We start from the raw sequence: 22,603 nt of genomic DNA, 5'->3' as shown, positions 1-22,603 counted from the left end.
TGATTTAGTTCTGGTTTAGTCCTGGTTTAGTCCTGATTTAGTTTTGCTTTAGTCTTGATTTAGTCCTGGTTTAGTCTTGATTTAGTCCTGATTTAGTCTTGATTTAATCCTGGTTTAGCCCTGGTTTAGTCCTGGTTTAGTCGTGATTTAGTTCTGGTTTAGTCCTGGTTTAGTCTTGATTTAGTCCTGGTTTAGTCCTGGTTTAGTCCCGGGTTAGTCCTAGTTTAGTCTTGATTTAGTCTTGATTTAGTCCTGGTTTAGTCTTGATTTTGTCCTGGTTGAGTCTTGATTCAGTCCTAGTTTAGTCTTGATTTAGTCCTGGTTTAGTCCTAGTTTAGTCTTGATTTAGTCCTGGTTTAGTCCTAGTTTAGTCTTGATTTAGTCTTGGTTTAGTCCTGGTTTAGTCATGGTTTAGTCTTGATTTCGTCCTGGTTTAGTCCTGGTTTAGTCCTCAACTAGTCCTAGTTTGGTCCTCGTTTAGCCCTTGACTAGATTTAGTCCTCAACTAGTCCTGGTTTAGCCCTGGTTTAGTCCTGGTTTAGTCTTGATTTAGTCTTGATTTAGTTCTGGTTTAGTCCTGGTTTAGTCTTGATTTAGTCCTGGTTTAGTCCTGGTTTAGTCTTGATTTAGTCCTGGTTTAGTCTTGATTTAATCCTGGTTTAGCCCTGGTTTAGTCCTGGTTTATTCTTGATTTAGTTCTGGTTTAGTCCTGGTTTAGTCCTGGTTTAGTCTTGATTTAGTCCTGGTTTAGTCTTGATTTTGTCCTGGTTCAGTCTTGATTCAGTCCTAGTTTAGTCTTGATTTAGTCCTGGTTTAGTCCTAGTTTAGTCTTGATTTAGTCTTGGTTTAGTCCTGGTTTAGTCCTGGTTTAGTCTTGATTTCGTCCTGGTTTAGTCCTCAACTAGTCCTAGTTTGGTCCTTGTTTAGCCCTTAACTAGATTTAGTCCTCAACTAGTCCTGGTTTAGTCATGGTTTAATCCTAAACTAGATTTAGTCCTCATTTTTCTCAACGGTTCAAACACGTTAAATCCCTTTCTAATCCGTATCTAGTCTTGATTTAGTCCTGGTTTAGTCTTGATTTAGTCTTGATTTAGTCCTGGTTTAGTCCTGGTTTAGCCCTGGTTTAGTCCTGGTTTAGTCTTGATTTTTCGCCTGGTTTAGTCCTGGTTTAGTCTTGATTTAATCCTGGTTCAGTCTTGATTTAGTCCTAGTTTAGTCTTGATTTAGTCTTGATTTTGTCCTGGTTTAGTCCTGGTTTAGTTCTGGTTTAGTCCTGGTTTAGTCTTGATTTAGTCTTGATTTAGTCCTGGTTTAGTCTTGATTTAGTCCTGATTTAGTCTTGATTTAATCCTGGTTTAGCCCTGGTTTAGTCCTGGTTTAGTCTTGATTTAGTTCTGGTTTAGTCCTGGTTTAGTCTTTATTTAGACCTGGTTTAGTCCTGGTTTAGTCCCGGGTTAGTCCTAGTTTAGTCTTGATTTAGTCTTGATTTCGTCCTGTTTTAGTCCTGGTTTAGTCCTCAACTAGTCCTAGTTTGGTCCTCGTTTATCCCTTGACTAGATTTAGTCCTCAACTAGTCCTGGTTTAGCCCTGGTTTAGTCCTGGTTTAGTCTTGATTTAGTCTTGATTTAGTTCTGGTTTAGTCCTGGTTTAGTCTTGATTTAGTCCTGGTTTAGTCCTGGTTTAGTCTTGATTTAGTCCTGGTTTAGTCTTGATTTAATCCTGGTTTAGTCCTGGTTTATTCTTGATTTAGTTCTGGTTTAGTCCTGGTTTAGTCCTGGTTTAGTCTTGATTTAGTCCTGGTTTAGTCTTGATTTTGTCCTAGTTTAGTCTTGATTTAGTCTTGATTTAGTCCTGGTTTAGTCTTGATTTAGTTCTGGTTTAGTCCTGGTTTGGTCCTGGTTTATTCTTTATTTAGTCCTGGTTTAGTCTTGATTTTTTCCTGGTTCAGTCTTGATTCAGTCCTAGTTTAGTCTTGATTTAGTCCTGGTTTAGTCCTAGTTTAGTCTTGATTTAGTCTTGGTTTAGTCCTGGTTTAGTCTTGATTTCATCCTGGTTTAGTCCTGGTTTAGTCTTGATTTCGTCCTGGTTTAGTCCTCAACTAGTCCTAGTTTGGTCCTTGTTTAGCCCTTAACTAGATTTAGTCCTCAACTAGTCCTGGTTTAGTCATGGTTTAATCCTAAACTAGATTTAGTCCTCAACTTTCTCAACGGATCAAACACGTTAAATCCCTTTCTAATCCGTATCTAGTCTTGATTTAGTCCTGGTTTAGTCTTGATTTAGTCTTGATTTAGTCCTGGTTTAATCCTGGTTTAGCCCTGGTTTAGTCCGGGTTTAGTCTTGATTTTTCGCCTGGTTTAGTCCTGGTTTAGTCTTGATTTAATCCTGGTTCAGTCTTGATTTAGTCCTAGTTTAGTCTTGATTTAGTCTTGATTTTGTCCTGGTTTAGTCCTGGTTTAGTCTTGATTTAGTCTTGCTTTAGTCTTGATTTAGTCCTGGTTTAGTCTTGATTTAGTCCTGATTTAGTCTTGATTTAATCCTGGTTTAGCCCTGGTTTAGTCCTGGTTCAGTCTTGATTTAGTCTTGATTTAGTTCTGGTTTAGTCCTGGTTTAGTCTTGATTTAGTCTTGCTTTAGTCTTGATTTAGTCCTGGTTTAGTCTTGATTTAGTCCTGATTTAGTCTTGATTTAATCCTGGTTTAGCCCTGGTTTAGTCCTGGTTTAGTCTTGATTTAGTTCTGGTTTAATCCTGGTTTAGTCTTGATTTAGTCCTGGTTTAGTCCTGGTTTAGTCCCGGGTTAGTCCTAGTTTAGTCTTGATTTAGTCTTGATTTAGTCCTGGTTTAGTCCTGGTTTTGTCCTGGTTTAGTCTTGATTCAGTCCTAGTTTAGTCTTGATTTAGTCCTGGTTTAGTCCTAGTTTAGTCTTGATTTAGTCCTGGTTTAGTCCTAGTTTAGTCTTGATTTTGTCCTGGTTTAGTCCTGGTTTAGTCCTCAACTAGTCCAAGTTTGGTCCTCGTTTAGCCCTTAACTAGATTTAGTCCTCAACTAGTCCTGGTTTAGCCCTGGTTTAGCCCTGGTTTAGCCCTGGTTTAGCCCTGGTTTAGTCCTGGTTTAGCCCTGGTTTAGTCCTGGTTTAGCCCTGGTTTAGCCCTGGTTTAGCCCTGGTTTAGCCCTGGTTTAGTCCTGGTTTAGCCCTGGTTTAGTCCTGGTTTAGTCCTGGTTTAGTCCTGGTTTAGTCCTGCTTTAGTCCTGCTTTAGTCCTGGTTTAGTCCTGTGCTGACTCACCAGGAAGTTGCCGACGATGAGCAGACTGACGTAGAAAGTGACGCAGGCAAAATGATTGGACACCATCAAACACTCCCACATGGTCTCGATCCACTCGCCGGACAAAGCTCGCATCACCGTCATGAAGCTGTGGGGGACATCGCCCATGTGCCAGCGCCGGGGCGGGCAGTCCACACAATCGTAAGACGAGAAGTTCATCCCGAAGAAGAGATTCCCCAAGACGCTGAAGAAGAACACGACCACCACCAACGAGAGGAACCAAAGAGAGCGAAGGCCGGCCCAAACCAGCCGCATCCACCTCAAGAAGCCGGGCCACCACCGAGCCAGACGGAACTGACCAGAGAGGAGACAGGAAGCGTTTAGACCTGGTTTAGACCTGGTTTAGACCTGGTTTAGACCTGGTTTAGACCTGGTTTAGACCAGGTTTAGTCCTGGTTTAGACCTGGTTTAGACCTGGTTTAGACCTGGTTTAGACCTGGTTTAGTCCTGGTTTAGTCCTGGTTTAGACCTGGTTTAGACCAGGTTTAGTCCTGGTTTAGACCTGGTTTAGACCTGGTTTAGACCTGGTTTAGTCCTGGTTTAGACCTGGTTTAGTCCTGGTTTAGTCCTGGTTTAGACCTGGTTTAGACCTGGTTTAGTCCTGGTTTAGACCTGGTTTAGACCTGGTTTAGACCTGGTTTAGACCTGGTTCAGTCCTGGTTTAGACCTGGTTTAGACCAGGTTTAGTCCTGGTTTAGACCTGGTTTAGACCTGGTTTAGACCTGGTTTAGTCCTGGTTTAGTCCTGGTTTAGACCTGGTTTAGACCAGGTTTAGTCCTGGTTTAGACCTGGTTTAGACCTGGTTTAGAACTGGTTTAGTCCTGGTTTAGACCTGGTTTAGTCCTGGTTTAGTCCTGGTTTAGACCTGGTTTAGACCTGGTTTAGTCCTGGTTTAGACCTGGTTTAGACCTGGTTAAGACCTGGTTCAGTCCTGGTTTAGACCTGGTTTAGTCCTGGTTCAGACCTGGTTTGGACCTGGTTCGGACCTGGTTTAGTCCTGGTTTAGACCTGGTTCAGACCTGGTTTGGACCTGGTTCAGACCTGGTTTGGACCTGGTTCGGACCTGGTTTAGTCCTGGTTCGGACCTGGTTCAGACCTGGTTTAGACCTGGTTCAGTCCTGGTTCGGACCTGGTTCAGACCTGGTTTAGACCTGGTTCAGTCCTGGTTCAGTCCTGGTTCAGACCTGGTTTGGACCTGGTTCGGACCTGGTTCAGACCTGGTTCAGTCCTGGTTCAGTCCTGGTTCAGACCTGGTTTAGTCCTGGTTCGGACCTGGTTCAGTCCTGGTTTAGACCTGGTTCAGACCGGGTTTAGACCTGGTTCAGTCCTGGTTCAGTCCTGGTTTAGACCTGGTTCAGTCCTGGTTCAGACCTGGTTTAGACCTGGTTCAGTCCTGGTTCGGACCTGGTTCAGACCTGGTTTGGACCTGGTTCAGACCTGGTTCAGACCTGGTTTGGACCTGGTTCAGACCTGGTTCAGTCCTGGTTCAGTCCTGGTTTAGTCCTGGTTTGGACCTGGTTCAGTCCTGGTTTGGACCTGGTTCAGACCTGGTTCAGACCTGGTTCAGTCCTGGTTCAGTCCTGGTTTAGTCCTGGTTTGGACCTGGTTCAGACCTGGTTTAGACCTGGTTCAGTCCTGGTTCAGTCCTGGTTTAGACCTGGTTCAGTCCTGGTTCAGACCTGGTTTAGACCTGGTTCAGTCCTGGTTCGGACCTGGTTCAGACCTGATTTAGACCTGGTTTAGTCCTGGTTTAGACCTGGTTCAGACCTGGTTTAGACCTGGTTCAGACCTGGTTTGGACCTGGTTCAGACCTGGTTCAGTCCTGGTTCAGACCTGGTTCAGACCTGGTTTGGACCTGGTTCAGACCTGGTTCAGTCCTGGTTCAGTCCTGGTTTAGTCCTGGTTTGGACCTGGTTCAGTCCTGGTTTGGACCTGGTTCAGACCTGGTTCAGACCTGGTTCAGTCCTGGTTCAGTCCTGGTTTAGTCCTGGTTTGGACCTGGTTCAGTCCTGGTTTGGACCTGGTTCAGACCTGGTTCAGACCTGGTTCAGTCCTGGTTCAGTCCTGGTTTAGTCCTGGTTTGGACCTGGTTCAGTCCTGGTTTGGACCTGGTTCAGACCTGGTTCAGACCTGGTTCAGTCCTGGTTCAGTCCTGGTTTAGTCCTGGTTCGGACCTGGTTCAGTCCTGGTTTGGACCTGGTTCAGTCCTGGTTCAGACCTGGTTCAGACCTGGTTCAGACCTGGTTCAGTCCTGGTTCAGACCTGGTTCAGACCTGGTTTGGACCTGGTTCAGACCTGGTTCAGTCCTGGTTCAGACCTGGTTTGGACCTGGTTCAGACCTGGTTCAGTCCTGGTTCGGACCTGGTTCAGTCCTGGTTCAGTCCTGGTTTAGTCCTGGTTCAGACCTGGTTTGGACCTGGTTCAGACCTGGTTCAGACCTGGTTCAGACCTGGTTCAGTCCTGGTTTAGACCTCGTTCAGTCCTGGTTTAGTCCTGGTTTGGACCTGGTTTAGACCTGGTTTAGTCCTGGTTCAGACCTGGTTTAGTCCTGGTTCGGACCTGGTTTGGACCTGGTTCAGTCCTGGTTTAGTCCTGGTTCAGACCTGGTTCAGTCCTTGTTTGGACCTGGTTCAGACCTGGTTTAGTCCTGGTTCAGACCTGGTTCAGACCTGGTTCAGTCCTTGTTTGGACCTGGTTCAGACCTGGTTTAGTCCTGGTTCAGACCTGGTTCAGACCTGGTTCAGTCCTGGTTTAGACCTGGTTCAGACCTGGTTCGGACCTGGTTTAGTCCTGGTTTGGACCTGGTTCAGACCTGGTTCAGTCCTGGTTCAGTCCTGGTTTAGTCCTGGTTTGGACCTGGTTCAGTCCTGGTTCGGACCTGGTTTAGTCCTGGTTCAGACCTGGTTTGGACCTGGTTCAGACCTGGTTCAGACCTGGTTCAGACCTGGTTCAGTCCTGGTTCAGTCCTGGTTTGGACCTGGTTCAGTCCTGGTTCGGACCTGGTTCAGACCTGGTTCAGTCCTGGTTTAGACCTGGTTCAGACCTGGTTCGGACCTGGTTTAGTCCTGGTTTAGTCCTGGTTCGGACCTGGTTCAGTCCTGGTTTGGACCTGGTTCAGTCCTGGTTCAGACCTGGTTCAGACCTGGTTCAGACCTGGTTCAGTCCTGGTTCAGACCTGGTTCAGACCTGGTTTGGACCTGGTTCAGACCTGGTTCAGTCCTGGTTCAGACCTGGATCAGACCTGGTTTGGACCTGGTTCAGTCCTGGTTCAGACCTGGTTCAGACCTGGTTCAGACCTGGTTCAGTCCTGGTTCGGACCTGGTTCAGACCTGGTTCAGTCCTGGTTTAGTCCTGGTTTAGTCCTGGTTTGGACCTGGTTCAGACCTGGTTCAGTCCTGGTTTGGACCTGGTTCAGACCTGGTTCAGTCCTGGTTCAGTCCTGGTTTAGTCCTGGTTTGGACCTGGTTCAGACCTGGTTCAGACCTGGTTCAGACCTGGTTCAGTCCTGGTTCAGTCCTGGTTTAGTCCTGGTTTGGACCTGGTTCAGTCCTGGTTTGGACCTGGTTCAGTCCTGGTTCAGTCCTGGTTCAGACCTGGTTCAGACCTGGTTCAGACCTGGTTCAGACCTGGTTTGGACCTGGTTCAGACCTGGTTCAGTCCTGGTTCAGACCTGGTTCAGACCTGGTTTGGACCTGGTTCAGTCCTGGTTCAGACCTGGTTCAGACCTGGTTCAGACCTGGTTCAGTCCTGGTTCGGACCTGGTTCAGACCTGGTTCAGTCCTGGTTTAGTCCTGGTTTAGTCCTGGTTTGGACCTGGTTCAGACCTGGTTCAGTCCTGGTTTGGACCTGGTTCAGACCTGGTTCAGTCCTGGTTCAGTCCTGGTTTAGTCCTGGTTTGGACCTGGTTCAGACCTGGTTCAGTCCTGGTTCAGTCCTGGTTTAGTCCTGGTTTAGTCCTGGTTCAGACCTGGTTTAGACCTGGTTCAGACCTGGTTCAGACCTGGTTCAGTCCTGGTTCAGTCCTGGTTTAGTCCTGGTTCAGACCTGGTTCAGTCCTGGTTTGGACCTGGTTCAGTCCTGGTTTAGTCCTGGTTTGGACCTGGTTCAGTCCTGGTTCGGACCTGGTTCAGACCTGGTTCAGACCTGGTTCAGTCCTGGTTTAGTCCTGGTTCAGACCTGGTTCAGACCTGGTTCAGTCCTGGTTCAGTCCTGGTTCAGTCCTGGTTCGGACCTGGTTCAGACCTGGTTCAGACCTGGTTCAGTCCTGGTTTAGTCCTGGTTTAGTCCTGGTTCAGTCCTGGTTCAGACCTGGTTTAGTCCTGGTTTGGACCTGGTTCAGTCCTGGTTCAGACCTGGTTCAGACCTGGTTCAGACCTGGTTTGGACCTGGTTCAGACCTGGTTCAGTCCTGGTTCAGACCTGGTTCAGACCTGGTTTGGACCTGGTTCAGACCTGGTTCAGTCCTGGTTCAGTCCTGGTTTAGTCCTGGTTTGGACCTGGTTCAGTCCTGGTTTGGACCTGGTTCAGACCTGGTTCAGACCTGGTTCAGTCCTGGTTCAGTCCTGGTTTAGTCCTGGTTTGGACCTGGTTCAGACCTGGTTCAGACCTGGTTCAGACCTGGTTCAGTCCTGGTTCAGACCTGGTTCAGACCTGGTTCAGACCTGGTTCAGTCCTGGTTCAGACCTGGTTCAGACCTCGTTCAGACCTGGTTCAGACCTGGTTCAGACCTGGTTCAGACCTCGTTCAGACCTGGTTCAGACCTCGTTCAGACCTGGTTCAGACCTGGTTCAGACCTGGTTCAGACCTGGTTCAGTCCTGGTTCAGTCCTGGTTTAGTCCTGGTTTGGACCTGGTTCAGTCCTGGTTTGGACCTGGTTCAGACCTGGTTCAGACCTGGTTCAGTCCTGGTTCAGTCCTGGTTTAGTCCTGGTTTGGACCTGGTTCAGACCTGGTTCAGACCTGGTTCAGACCTGGTTCAGTCCTGGTTCAGACCTGGTTCAGACCTGGTTCAGACCTGGTTCAGTCCTGGTTCAGACCTGGTTCAGACCTCGTTCAGACCTGGTTCAGACCTGGTTCAGACCTGGTTCAGACCTCGTTCAGACCTGGTTCAGACCTCGTTCAGACCTGGTTCAGACCTGGTTTGGACCTGGTTCAGTCCTGGTTCGGACCTGGTTCAGACCTGGTTCAGTCCTGGTTTAGTCCTGGTTTGGACCTGGTTCAGACCTGGTTCAGTCCTGGTTCAGTCCTGGTTTAGTCCTGGTTTGGACCTGGTTCAGTCCTGGTTTAGTCCTGGTTTGGACCTGGTTCAGACCTGGTTCAGTCCTGGTTCAGTCCTGGTTTGGACCTGGTTCAGTCCTGGTTCGGACCTGGTTTAGTCCTGGTTCAGACCTGGTTTGGACCTGGTTCAGTCCTGGTTCAGTCCTGGTTCAGTCCTGGTTTAGTCCTGGTTCAGACCTGGTTCAGACCTGGTTCAGACCTGGTTCAGTCCTGGTTCAGTCCTGGTTTAGTCCTGGTTCAGACCTGGTTCAGTCCTGGTTCAGTCCTGGTTCAGTCCTGGTTTGGACCTGGTTCAGTCCTGGTTTGGACCTGGTTCAGACCTGGTTCAGTCCTGGTTTAGTCCTGGTTAAGACCTGGTTTGGACCTGGTTCAGTCCTGGTTTAGTCCTGGTTTGGACCTGGTTCAGACCTGGTTCAGTCCTGGTTCAGTCCTGGTTTAGTCCTGGTTTGGACCTGGTTCAGTCCTGGTTTAGTCCTGGTTTGGACCTGGTTCAGACCTGGTTCAGTCCTGGTTCAGTCCTGGTTTAGTCCTGGTTTGGACCTGGTTCAGTCCTGGTTTAGTCCTGGTTTGGACCTGGTTCAGTCCTGGTTCGGACCTGGTTTAGTCCTGGTTTAGACCTGGTTCAGACTGGTTTAGACCTGGTTCAGACCTGGTTCAGACCTGGTTCAGTCCTGGTTCAGTCCTGGTTTAGTCCTGGTTCGGACCTGGTTCAGTCCTGGTTTGGACCTGGTTCAGTCCTGGTTTAGTCCTGGTTTGGACCTGGTTCAGTCCTGGTTCGGACCTGGTTCAGACCTGGTTCAGTCCTGGTTCAGTCCTGGTTTAGTCCTGGTTCAGACCTGGTTCAGACCTGGTTCAGTCCTGGTTCGGTCCTGATTTAGTCCTGGTTTGGACCTGGTTCAGTCCTGGTTCAGTCCTGGTTTAGTCCTGGTTTGGACCTGGTTCAGTCCTGGTTTGGACCTGGTTCAGACCTGGTTCAGACCTGGTTCAGTCCTGGTTCAGTCCTGGTTTAGTCCTGGTTTGGACCTGGTTCAGTCCTGGTTTGGACCTGGTTCAGTCCTGGTTCAGACCTGGTTCAGACCTGGTTCAGACCTGGTTCAGACCTGGTTTGGACCTGGTTCAGTCCTGGTTCAGACCTGGTTCAGACCTGGTTCAGACCTGGTTCAGTCCTGGTTCAGACCTGGTTCAGACCTGGTTTGGACCTGGTTCAGACCTGGTTCAGTCCTGGTTCAGACCTGGTTCAGACCTGGTTTGGACCTGGTTCAGACCTGGTTCAGTCCTGGTTCAGTCCTGGTTTAGTCCTGGTTTGGACCTGGTTCAGTCCTGGTTTGGACCTGGTTCAGACCTGGTTCAGACCTGGTTCAGTTCTGGTTCAGTCCTGGTTTAGTCCTGGTTTGGACCTGGTTCAGACCTGGTTCAGACCTGGTTCAGACCTGGTTCAGTCCTGGTTCAGTCCTGGTTTAGTCCTGGTTCGGACCTGGTTCAGTCCTGGTTTGGACCTGGTTCAGTCCTGGTTCAGACCTGGTTCAGACCTGGTTCAGACCTGGTTTGGACCTGGTTCAGACCTGGTTCAGTCCTGGTTCGGACCTGGTTCAGTCCTGGTTCAGTCCTGGTTTAGTCCTGGTTCAGACCTGGTTTGGACCTGGTTCAGACCTGGTTCAGACCTGGTTCAGACCTGGTTCAGACCTGGTTTAGACCTCGTTCAGTCCTGGTTTAGTCCTGGTTTGGACCTGGTTTAGACCTGGTTTAGTCCTGGTTCAGACCTGGTTTAGTCCTGGTTCGGACCTGGTTTGGACCTGGTTCAGTCCTGGTTTAGTCCTGGTTCAGACCTGGTTCAGTCCTTGTTTGGACCTGGTTCAGACCTGGTTTAGTCCTGGTTCAGACCTGGTTCAGACCTGGTTCAGTCCTTGTTTGGACCTGGTTCAGACCTGGTTTAGTCCTGGTTCAGACCTGGTTCAGACCTGGTTCAGTCCTGGTTTAGACCTGGTTCAGACCTGGTTCGGACCTGGTTTAGTCCTGGTTTGGACCTGGTTCAGACCTGGTTCAGTCCTGGTTCAGTCCTGGTTTAGTCCTGGTTTGGACCTGGTTCAGTCCTGGTTCGGACCTGGTTTAGTCCTGGTTCAGACCTGGTTTGGACCTGGTTCAGTCCTGGTTCAGTCCTGGTTCAGTCCTGGTTTAGTCCTGGTTCAGACCTGGTTCAGACCTGGTTCAGACCTGGTTCAGTCCTGGTTCAGTCCTGGTTTAGTCCTGGTTCAGACCTGGTTCAGTCCTGGTTCAGTCCTGGTTCAGTCCTGGTTTGGACCTGGTTCAGTCCTGGTTTGGACCTGGTTCAGACCTGGTTCAGTCCTGGTTTAGTCCTGGTTAAGACCTGGTTTACTCCTGGTTTGGACCTGGTTCAGACCTGGTTCAGTCCTGGTTCAGTCCTGGTTTAGTCCTGGTTTGGACCTGGTTCAGTCCTGGTTTAGTCCTGGTTTGGACCTGGTTCAGACCTGGTTCAGTCCTGGTTCAGTCCTGGTTTAGTCCTGGTTTGGACCTGGTTCAGTCCTGGTTTAGTCCTGGTTTGGACCTGGTTCAGTCCTGGTTCGGACCTGGTTTAGTCCTGGTTTAGACCTGGTTCAGACTGGTTTAGACCTGGTTCAGACCTGGTTCAGACCTGGTTCAGTCCTGGTTCAGTCCTGGTTTAGTCCTGGTTCGGACCTGGTTCAGTCCTGGTTTGGACCTGGTTCAGTCCTGGTTTAGTCGTGGTTTGGACCTGGTTCAGTCCTGGTTCGGACCTGGTTCAGACCTGGTTCAGTCCTGGTTCAGTCCTGGTTTAGTCCTGGTTCAGACCTGGTTCAGACCTGGTTCAGTCCTGGTTCGGTCCTGGTTTAGTCCTGGTTTGGACCTGGTTCAGTCCTGGTTCAGTCCTGGTTTAGTCCTGGTTTGGACCTGGTTCAGTCCTGGTTTGGACCTGGTTCAGACCTGGTTCAGACCTGGTTCAGTCCTGGTTCAGTCCTGGTTTAGTCCTGGTTTGGACCTGGTTCAGTCCTGGTTCGGACCTGGTTCAGTCCTGGTTCAGACCTGGTTCAGACCTGGTTCAGACCTGGTTCAGACCTGGTTTGGACCTGGTTCAGTCCTGGTTCAGACCTGGTTCAGACCTGGTTCAGACCTGGTTCAGTCCTGGTTCAGACCTGGTTCAGACCTGGTTTGGACCTGGTTCAGACCTGGTTCAGTCCTGGTTCAGTCCTGGTTTAGTCCTGGTTTGGACCTGGTTCAGTCCTGGTTTGGACCTGGTTCAGACCTGGTTCAGACCTGGTTCAGTCCTGGTTCAGTCCTGGTTTAGTCCTGGTTTGGACCTGGTTCAGACCTGGTTCAGACCTGGTTCAGACCTGGTTCAGTCCTGGTTCAGTCCTGGTTTAGTCCTGGTTCGGACCTGGTTCAGTCCTGGTTTGGACCTGGTTCAGTCCTGGTTCAGACCTGGTTCAGACCTGGTTCAGACCTGGTTCAGTCCTGGTTCAGACCTGGTTCAGACCTGGTTTGGACCTGGTTCAGACCTGGTTCAGTCCTGGTTCAGACCTGGATCAGACCTGGTTTGGACCTGGTTCAGTCCTGGTTCAGACCTGGTTCAGACCTGGTTCAGACCTGGTTCAGTCCTGGTTCGGACCTGGTTCAGACCTGGTTCAGTCCTGGTTTAGTCCTGGTTTAGTCCTGGTTTGGACCTGGTTCAGACCTGGTTCAGTCCTGGTTTGGACCTGGTTCAGACCTGGTTCAGTCCTGGTTCAGTCCTGGTTTAGTCCTGGTTTGGACCTGGTTCAGACCTGGTTCAGACCTGGTTCAGACCTGGTTCAGTCCTGGTTCAGTCCTGGTTTAGTCCTGGTTTGGACCTGGTTCAGTCCTGGTTTGGACCTGGTTCAGTCCTGGTTCAGTCCTGGTTCAGACCTGGTTCAGACCTGGTTCAGACCTGGTTTGGACCTGGTTCAGACCTGGTTCAGTCCTGGTTCAGACCTGGTTCAGACCTGGTTTGGACCTGGTTCAGTCCTGGTTCAGACCTGGTTCAGACCTGGTTCAGACCTGGTTCAGTCCTGGTTCGGACCTGGTTCAGACCTGGTTCAGTCCTGGTTTAGTCCTGGTTTAGTCCTGGTTTGGACCTGGTTCAGACCTGGTTCAGTCCTGGTTTGGACCTGGTTCAGACCTGGTTCAGTCCTGGTTCAGTCCTGGTTTAGTCCTGGTTTGGACCTGGTTCAGACCTGGTTCAGTCCTGGTTCAGTCCTGGTTTAGTCCTGGTTTAGTCCTGGTTCAGACCTGGTTTAGACCTGGTTCAGACCTGGTTCAGACCTGGTTCAGTCCTGGTTCAGTCCTGGTTTAGTCCTGGTTCAGACCTGGTTCAGTCCTGGTTTGGACCTGGTTCAGTCCTGGTTTAGTCCTGGTTTGGACCTGGTTCAGTCCTGGTTCGGACCTGGTTCAGACCTGGTTCAGACCTGGTTCAGTCCTGGTTTAGTCCTGGTTCAGACCTGGTTCAGACCTGGTTCAGTCCTGGTTCAGTCCTGGTTCAGTCCTGGTTCGGACCTGGTTCAGACCTGGTTCAGACCTGGTTCAGTCCTGGTTTAGTCCTGGTTTAGTCCTGGTTCAGTCCTGGTTCAGACCTGGTTTAGTCCTGGTTTGGACCTGGTTCAGTCCTGGTTCAGACCTGGTTCAGACCTGGTTCAGACCTGGTTTGGACCTGGTTCAGACCTGGTTCAGTCCTGGTTCAGACCTGGTTCAGACCTGGTTTGGACCTGGTTCAGACCTGGTTCAGTCCTGGTTCAGTCCTGGTTTAGTCCTGGTTTGGACCTGGTTCAGTCCTGGTTTGGACCTGGTTCAGACCTGGTTCAGACCTGGTTCAGTCCTGGTTCAGTCCTGGTTTAGTCCTGGTTTGGACCTGGTTCAGACCTGGTTCAGACCTCGTTCAGACCTGGTTCAGACCTGGTTCAGTCCTGGTTTAGTCCTGGTTCCTGTGTTCATGTCACAGAAACCTAACTTTATTGTTCTGAAAATTGGAATAATTTGTACCTCTTTCGTCACTAAAAGTTGACATTGCGAGCTGCAGATTGTGGCCGTGGTTTAAACACAAACACTTTATAAAATGTTTGTAGAGGTCAAAACTGAAGGGTTTGCAGAATGAAGCACTCGACTATTTGAGTCATTTACAATCATTTTACTAGTTGCAAACTCGTCAAAATGTTATTAATCAGTAGTTTTCTTAATTCAACTTTTATTTAAAAAGAGTTTGCAAATGGAGTTTCCTGACTTTTAATTCTCCATAAATACATTACCAATTATCACCAAACACACAATATTATCTGGATGTTTCTCTCTTCTGACGTTCATTTTCAATACATTTTTTCATCCATGATATCCATCATATTTCACTTTAAAAATGTTAGCTGTTAGCATGTTAGCTCGAGTTTCTTTGTACGTGACGCTGTGTTACGTTCGAGCACAAAACAAATCGAAAATGTCTCACCAGCCTGAACACGATGACGTCGCCAGAACCCCAGGCGATGACGTCGCCCATGGACAAGTTCAGAAGGCTGAAGACGACCAGGACCGTGTCGAAGACGTGCCACCCGACCTGTAACCGCGGCGACAGAGGAGAGGTTTGTGACGCTAAACTAAAGCCCTTTCTGTGTTTTGACCATGTCTGACCCAATAGTCGGAGCGCGAATTTAAGGATCATTTAATGGATGATGTCACAGTTGTTGTTTTTGGAGATTTGCAAAAAGTGTCATGTTTGTACCGTATTTTCCAGACTATAAGTTGAACCTTTTTTCATAGTTTTGGCCGGGGTGCGACTTATACTCCAGATTGACTTATGTGATATTATTTGTTGTTTTCACACTAACAACCACAAGAGGGCGCTCTAGGCTCTAAGCGACGCAGAAGAAGAATCTGCACTTCTTCTTCCTCTGGAGTTTGTGGAGTTGTTTAGAAGTGACACAGAGGAAGAAGAATTCAATGGATTTAGTGATTTGGGGTAAAACTGATGCTTTGCTAAACTCTCTGGTTACCGCCCCCTTGTCTCTCTGGTTACCGCCCCCTTGTGTCTCAGCTCATCACAGGCTCTCCACACCTGTGCGTGGGTTCACAGCTGTATCTGCTTGTCAATCACTGGGTGTGGTATATTAGGGTTTGGTTTCCTCTGTTCAGTGCGAGATTGTCTGCGTTACCTGGTCGGCCCCATCTATGGATCCCTTATCGAGCGTTTGAGATTTTGAGACTTTGATTCTTGTTTTTGGACCCTGACTCTGTATTTTGCTTATTCCTCGTGATTCCTGTTTGCTGTCGTCGACCCTTGACCGTCCTGGGATGACCCTTTCGCCAATCCCCTGATAACGCTGTCTTGCCTTGTTTACCGAACCTGGAACGGACCTGACTACGCCTCTCGTCTGCCCCTGACACCGCGGTTGCTGGCGCTGCCCACCGCTGGAAGAGTCTTTTGTTTGTCGTACTCTTAACCAAGAGATTTTGTATTTTTCTGTTCCATTATCATTAAATACTGTTTATTCATTGCCAGTTTCCAGCCCTGTAAATACATGCATTCGCACATCCGGGAACTTGTGCAGTGGCAACCGAGTCCGCCATTTTGAAAGGGGCACAACAGCACGTCTACTACCTACGAAATCCAGGAAATATGAGGCCAAAATGCCAAAAACCTGCGTTCTGTTAGGACATTGCTCTGTTGACTGACCAAGAAATGATAACTTTGTCGTGTATCTTAGTTTGCTGTTATCGTGTAAAGAATCAAAATATTCGTAGCTCATTATGCCGTAGAAAAGGATGCAGTTGTGTTGGTTTTTATATATTGCGTGCCCCTTTTAAAATGGCCGCTATGGGGATGTCCCGGCTGTATGACGTCACCGCGAACGCATGTATTGGCTCCGTTCTGCCGATCGTGACATATGTTATCACTCAGCACCACAAAGGATCGTATTGAATGGAATGGTACGAAGGCGTGTCGATAGAAAGTCTGACCTGAAAAAAGGCGTACGGGCCCAGAGCCAAAATCTTCAGAACAACCTCCAGGGCAAAGATGCCGGAAAAAAACTGCAAAAAAAGCAAAGAGTTTAAGACGTCACACAGAAGGAGAGTGAGTTCACCTGACAAGAGGGCGTGGCCTAAACGTAACTGGACAGGTCGTTATAGATTTTCTAGCGTTCACTTCAATATAAATGACAGTTTTCCACCAATCGAGTGGCTAATTGCGGAGGAAAAGATGGAAAATCTGTGGGAAATGATGACAGGAAGTGACATCACATCGGGGACACGTTCCGTCCAGAGTTTACGCATAATTTACACAAAAACTACCTTTTTTTTTTTTTTTTACCTTCCGAAGGCGACGTCGGCCATAGACAAGTTCAGAAGGCTCAAGACAACCTGTAACCGCGGCGACGGGAGCGGTTGATGACGTTAAACTGAAGCCCTGACCCAATAGTCGGAGAGCGAATTTAAGGATATTTTAATGGATGATATCGCAGTCGTTGTTTTTGGAGATCTGCAAAATTAGATTATCAAGTGTCATGTCTGTACCGTATTTTCTGGACTATAAGTTGCACCTTTTTTCTTAGTTTAGGCCGGGGTGCGACTTATACTCCGGAACGACTTATACGTGATACTATTCGTTATTTTCACACTGACAAGTGCATTCTTTTGTGTAAATTATGCGTAAACTCTGGACGGAACGTGTCCCTGGTGCGATGTCACTTCCTGTCATAATTTTTTTGACCGTATAAACATTACATCGACGATATAAAGTTGTCGTTTTTCCAGTTCGCCGACCAACAACTGTCCCCTCGTCCGAACTCACCAGCTCCGCCAGCGTCAGCGTCATCTCGAAGTTGGGCGTGAGCGGGAAATGCTCCATGGACATGAAGCCCACGTTGAGGACGATCAGGAGGACGATCGCCAGGTCGAAGAACGGGTCCAGGACAAAAACCTGCAGCGCTTTCTTCACCCCAACCCAACAGCCGCAACAGTCACAGCTGCACGCGCGCCGCCAGCAGGAAGTGCAAGCGCCACCTGGAAGAAAAGACGACGATATTAAAGAAAGACGTACGACGCAGACTTTGGTTTTAAACGGCGTCAAACACAACCAGCCGCGTCGTTATTTCACATTTTGTCGACGTAAACTCGCAATATTGACCTGAAACGGCTCAATGATATACAGGTCCATTGACTTCCTGGCCTTCATAGTGATAAGCCCCGCCCCTTCATAGTGATAAGCCCCGCCCCTTCATAGTGATAAGCCCCGCCTCTTCATAGGGATAAGCCTCGCCTCTTCATAGTGGTAAGCCCCACCCCTTCATAGTGGTAAGCCCCACCCCTTCATAGTGGTAAGCCCCACCCCTTCATAGTGATAAGCCCCACCTTTTCATTGTAATAAGCCCGCCTCTTCATAATAAGCCCCGTCCCTTCATAGTGATAAGCCCCGCCTCTTCATAGTGATAAGCCCCGCCCCTTCATAGTGATAAGCCCCGCCTCTTCATAGTGATAAGCCCCGCCTTTTCATATTGATAAGCCCCGCCTCTTCATAGTGATAAGCCCCGCCTTTTCATATTGATGAGCCCCGCCTCTTCATAGTGACATTCGCCGTAACAAGCAGCAGATTTTCATTTATTTATTGTCAAAAGGGTGCAATATTTTTAATGAGTCAGACTTTAAAAAAAAAAAAAAAAAAAAAATATATATATAATATATATATTTATTTATTTTTATTTATATATTTTATATATTTTTTAATATATATATATATATATATATATATATATATATATAATTGCGACAATGTGGGCGGAGATAGGGGGTAAATGTAGCACATTTTTATAAATGGAACAGTTTTCAAACTGCGACACAAACCCAAAACGATTAAAGTCCCAAAACAATAAAATAAGTAAAATTAAATAAAAACAAACCATAAATCCATAAAATAAATAAAGGTAAATAATAAAAAATAAATACATAAAAAGCACAGAGGCTCTTGAGTGGTCCTGTGCTGTAACTTAAAACATATAGTGAGCATAAAGTGGGACAAAACCCCTTCACTCTGCCCAAAAGAAAGCTGCAAACTTATCACGTTTGCAATCAAATTGGCAAAATGAATAATGCGTAGGAATAGCAGACAATGCTGTTGAAACACAATCCACAGTAGGAGAAAAAACGTGTTGAAAAAGTAAGCGTTTCGTCCTGAATGGAGAACAATACAGGATTACGCAAACATGAATAAAAACGCTTAAAAATCTCATTCCTTTTTTTTTTAACGGTATAGCGTAAAACACGTACTTTGAAGACGTACAACTACAGCAGGTGGCGGTAATGTAACACTTCATGGATACCAATCGCCATAAAACACGCAAGAAGAAGATGTTCATTTAATCTGACGTTTATGTATCAGACAAATGTAAAATGACCTATAAAAGTGTAGAAATATCGCTTTCGATGCTGGTTTGAAAGGTCAAAACACACCATTTTTATTTTAAATAGGGCTTTTTCAGTTCCGATACTGATACTTGATTGATACTTTCATCAAAACTCCTTCAACGTACCATCAAACCTTTCTCAAGAATTGCTACTACCATGATAATATGCTCCTCAGATTACATTTACCGTATTTCCGGACTATCGCACCTTTTTTCATAGTTTTGGCCGGAGTGCGACTTAAACTTATATTTATACTTATATACTTATACTCCGGAGCGACTTATATATGTTTTATTCTTCTCTATTATGAATTTATTAGCGGGTGCAATTTATACTCTGGTGCAATTTATAGTCCGGAAAATACATGCGAATCATTATAAAATAAACTGTGAATTCTGTCCCTTCTGAGGTTTGAAATGAGGTAGCAGTATTAGTAGTCTTTATTTACTTTAACTAAACCAGAATCCTGCGTTTAGAACACGTTTGTGCAGGTCTAAACTACGGGATCAGCTGCAGGTTTTAAGCAAACAAAGGAAATGAAACGTCCCCAGCTCAAAGTTTGGACGCGTTTTCCTGGAACATTGTGAAACATTCATGTCTCCAGAGGTGAAGCGTGGGTTGACCAGATGTCTCCTGTTAAGACGCTTTGGGAGTTTAGGATTTCAACTTACATAACCCAGAACAATACATAAAAATGTGGTTCTACTTAGAACACCCTCTGCCTGGGAGTATTTGACTATTGTATTGTATTTTACTGCACTGGGATTAACAGACATTAGTCCTGCTTTAGTCCTGCTTTAGTCCTGCTTAAGACCTGCTTTAGTCCCGCTTTAGTCCCGCTTTAGTCCCGGTTTAGACCCGCTTTAGACCCGCTTTAGTCTCGCTTTAGACCCGCTTTAGTCCCGCTTTAGTCCCGGTTTAGACCCGCTTTAGACCCGCTTTAGTCCCGCTTTAGACTCGCTTAAGACCTGCTTTAGACCTGCTTTAGACCTGCTTTAGACCTGCTTTAGACCTGCTTTAGACCTGCTTTAGTCCTGCTTTAGACCTGCTTTAGACCTGCTTTAGACCTGCTTTAGTCCTGCTTTAGTCCTGCTTTAGACCTGCTTTAGACCTGCTTTAGACCTGCTTTAGACCTGCTTTAGACCTGCTTTAGACCTGCTTTAGTCCTGCTTTAGACCTGCTTTAGACCTGCTTTAGTCCTGCTTTAGACCTGCTTTAGTCCTGCTTTAGACCTGCTTTAGACCTGCTTTAGACCTGCTTTAGTCCTGCTTTAGACCTGCTTTAGACCTGCATTAGTCCTGCTTTAGACCTGCTTTAGACCTGCTTTAGACCTGCTTTAGACCTGCGTTAGACCTGCTTTAGACCTGCTTTAGACCTCCTTTAGACCTGCTTTAATCCTGCTTTAGTCCCCAGCTTTAGTCCTGCTTTAGTCCTGCTTTATACCTGCTTTGGTCCTGCTTTAGTCCTGCTTTAGACCTGCTTTAGTCCTGCTTTAGTCCTGCTTTAGACCTGCATTAGACCTGCTTTAGACCTGCTTTAGTCCTGCTTTAGTCCCCAGCTTTAGTCCTGCTTTAGTCCTGCTTTATACCTACTTTGGTCCTGCTTTAGTCCTGCTTTAATCCTGCTTTAGTCCTGCTTTAGTCCTGCTTTAGTCCTGCTTTAGACCTGCTTTAGTCCTGCTTTAGTCCTGCTTTAGACCTGCTTTAGACCTGCTTGGTCCTGCTTTAGTCCTGCTTTAGTCCTGCTTTAGTCCTCCTTTTGTCCTGCTTTGGTCCTGATTTAGTCCTGCTTTAGACCTGCTTTAGACCTGCTTTAGACCTGCTTTAGTCCTGCTTTAGTCCTGCTTTAGACCTGCTTTAGTCCTGCTTTAGACCTGCTTTAGACCTGCGTTAGTCCTGATTTAGTCCTGCTTTAGACCTGCTTTAGACCTGATTTAGTCCTGCTTTAGTCCTGCTTTAGTCCTGCTTTAGACCTGCTTTAGTCCTGCTTTAGACCTGCTTTAGACCTGCTTTAGACCTGCTTTAGACCTGCATTAGTCCTGCTTTAGACCTGCTTTAGACCTGCTTTAGACCTGCTTTAGTCCTGCTTTAGACCTGCGTTAGACCTGCTTTAGACCTGCTTTAGACCTCCTTTAGACCTGCTTTAATCCTGCTTTAGTCCCCAGCTTTAGTCCTGCTTTAGTCCTGCTTTATACCTGCTTTGGTCCTGCTTTAGTCCTGCTTTAGACCTGCTTTAGTCCTGCTTTAGACCTGCTTTAGACCTGCTTTAGACCTGCTTTAATTCTGCTTTAGTCCCCAGCTTTAGTCCTGCTTTAGACCTGCATTAGACCTGCTTTAGACCTGCTTTAGTCCTGCTTTAGTCCCCAGCTTTAGTCCTGCTTTAGTCCTGCTTTATACCTACTTTGGTCCTGCTTTAGTCCTGCTTTAATCCTGCTTTAGTCCTGCTTTAGTCCTGCTTTAGTCCTGCTTTAGACCTGCTTTAGTCCTGCTTTAGTCCTGCTTTAGACCTGCTTTAGACCTGCTTGGTCCTGCTTTAGTCCTGCTTTAGTCCTGCTTTAGTCCTCCTTTTGTCCTGCTTTGGTCCTGATTTAGTCCTGCTTTAGACCTGCTTTAGACCTGCTTTAGACCTGCTTTAGACCTGCTTTAGTCCTGCTTTAGTCCTGCTTTAGACCTGCTTTAGTCCTGCTTTAGACCTGCTTTAGACCTGCGTTAGTCCTGATTTAGTCCTGCTTTAGACCTGCTTTAGACCTGATTTAGTCCTGCTTTAGTCCTGCTTTAGTCCTGCTTTAGACCTGCTTTAGTCCTGCTTTAGACCTGCTTTAGACCTGCGTTAGTCCTGCTTTAGACCTGCTTTAGACCTGCTTTAGACCTGCGTTAGTCCTGCTTTAGACCTGCTTTAGACCTGCTTTAGACCTGCTTTAGTCCTGCTTTAGACCTGCTTTAGACCTCCTTTAGACCTGCTTTAATCCTGCTTTAGTCCCCAGCTTTAGTCCTGCTTTAGTCCTGCTTTAGTCCTGCTTTAGTCCTGCTTTAGACCTGCTTTAGTCCTGCTTTAGACCTGCATTAGACCTGCTTTAGACCTGCTTTAGTCCTGCTTTAGTCCCCAGCTTTAGTCCTGCTTTAGTCCTGCTTTATACCTACTTTGGTCCTGCTTTAGTCCTGCTTTAATCCTGCTTTAGTCCTGCTTTAGTCCTGCTTTAGTCCTACTTTAGACCTGCTTTAGTCCTGCTTTAGTCCTGCTTTAGTCCTACTTTAGACCTGCTTTAGTCCTGCTTTAGTCCTGCTTTAGTCCTGCTTTAGTCCTCCTTTAGTCCTGCTTTAGTCCTGCTTTAGTCCTCCTTTAGTCCTGCTTTAGTCCTGCTTTAGTCCTCCTTTAGTCCTGCTTTGGTCCTGCTTTAGTCCTCCTTTAGACCTGCTTTGGTCCTGCTTTAATAGTATTTATTTATTTAGTATGTACTTTATGTTTATGTACTTCTCTAACTCTCCAGCAGAGGAAAACACACTCACCCTTTTTCTCTGGAAGCTTGTCCTCATCCTGCAAGAAAAAAAGTACAGGTTAACTGACATCCTGGTTTAGTGCTACTTTAGTCCTACTTTAGGCTGGATTAAGTTCAGTTTAAATGGTAAAATGGTCAAGTTTAGTTAGTGTTTTTTCTACCACTCAGAGCGCAGTTTTGTCCTGGTAGTCCTAGTACTTTAATAATTCCTGGATTAGACTTTGTTTAGTTCTGGTTTAGTCCCTCTTTAGTCCCGCTTTAGACCCTCTTTAGTCCCAATATAGTCCCTCTTTAGACCCTCTTTAGTCCCGCTTTAGACCCTCTATAGTCCCAATATAGTCCCTCTTTAGACCCTCTTTAGTCCCTCTTTAGTCCGGCTTTGGACCCTCTTTAGTCCCACTTTGGACCCTCTTTAGTCCCTCTTTAGTCCCACTTTGGACCCGCTTTAGTCCTCTTGAGTCCCTCTTTAGTCCCGCTTTAGTCCGTCTTTAGACCCTCTTTAGTCCCTATTTAGTCCCGATATAGTCCCTCGTTAGTCCCGCCCTAGTCCAGCTTTAGTCCCGATATAGTCCCTCTTTTGTCCCGCTTTAGTCCCTCTTTAGTCCCGATATAGTCCCTCTTAGTCCCTCTTTAGTCCCGATATAGTCCCTCTTTAGTCCCTCTTTAGTCCAGCTTTAGACCCGATATAGTCCCTCTCTAGACCCTCTTTAGTCCCGCTTTAGTCCCTCTATAGTCCCGCTTTAGTCCTCTTTAGACCCTCTTTAGTCCTCTTTAGTCCTTCTTTAGTCTCTCTTTAGTCCTTCTTTAGTCCCTCTTTAGTCCCTGGTTAGTCCCTCTTTAGTCCCTGGTTAGTCCCTCTTTAGTCCCTGGTTAGTCCCTCTTCAGTCCCTCTTTAGTTCTCTTTAGTCTCCGGTTAGTCCCTCTTTAGTCCCTCTTTAGTCCTCTTTAGTCCCGCTTTAGACCCTCTTTAGTCCCAATATAGTCCCTCTTTAGACCCTCTTTAGTCCCGCTTTGGACCCTCTTTAGTCCAGCTTTAGACCCGATATAGTCCCTCTTTAGACCCTCTTTAGTCCCGCTTTAGT

At 47.1% G+C, this 22,603-nt stretch overlaps 1 protein-coding gene across 1 annotated transcript in view; it reads right to left on the bottom strand.

Annotated features, from left to right (window-relative positions):
* The window catches only part of LOC140349310 (sodium channel protein type 4 subunit alpha B-like), a 97,556-nt gene that overhangs the window by 55,989 nt on the left and 18,964 nt on the right, over window positions 1-22,603 (bottom strand). The window contains exons 8-12 of the mRNA XM_072435594.1: window positions 21,532-21,559; window positions 16,416-16,627; window positions 15,584-15,655; window positions 14,076-14,183; window positions 3,283-3,615 (exon numbers count right to left, since the gene is read on the bottom strand). Of these exons, the coding sequence (XP_072291695.1) occupies window positions 3,283-3,615; window positions 14,076-14,183; window positions 15,584-15,655; window positions 16,416-16,627; window positions 21,532-21,559 (753 nt within the window). The remainder of the gene's footprint in view (window positions 1-3,282; window positions 3,616-14,075; window positions 14,184-15,583; window positions 15,656-16,415; window positions 16,628-21,531; window positions 21,560-22,603) is intronic.

Source organism: Eucyclogobius newberryi, unplaced genomic scaffold (genome assembly GCF_026437365.1).
Source record: "Eucyclogobius newberryi isolate DKJ021-1_F unplaced genomic scaffold, fEucNew1.0.hap1 SCAF_7, whole genome shotgun sequence".
In the NCBI taxonomy this organism is placed as follows: domain Eukaryota; kingdom Metazoa; phylum Chordata; class Actinopteri; order Gobiiformes; family Gobiidae; genus Eucyclogobius; species Eucyclogobius newberryi.
This window is presented reverse-complemented; position numbering and strand designations above follow the sequence as displayed.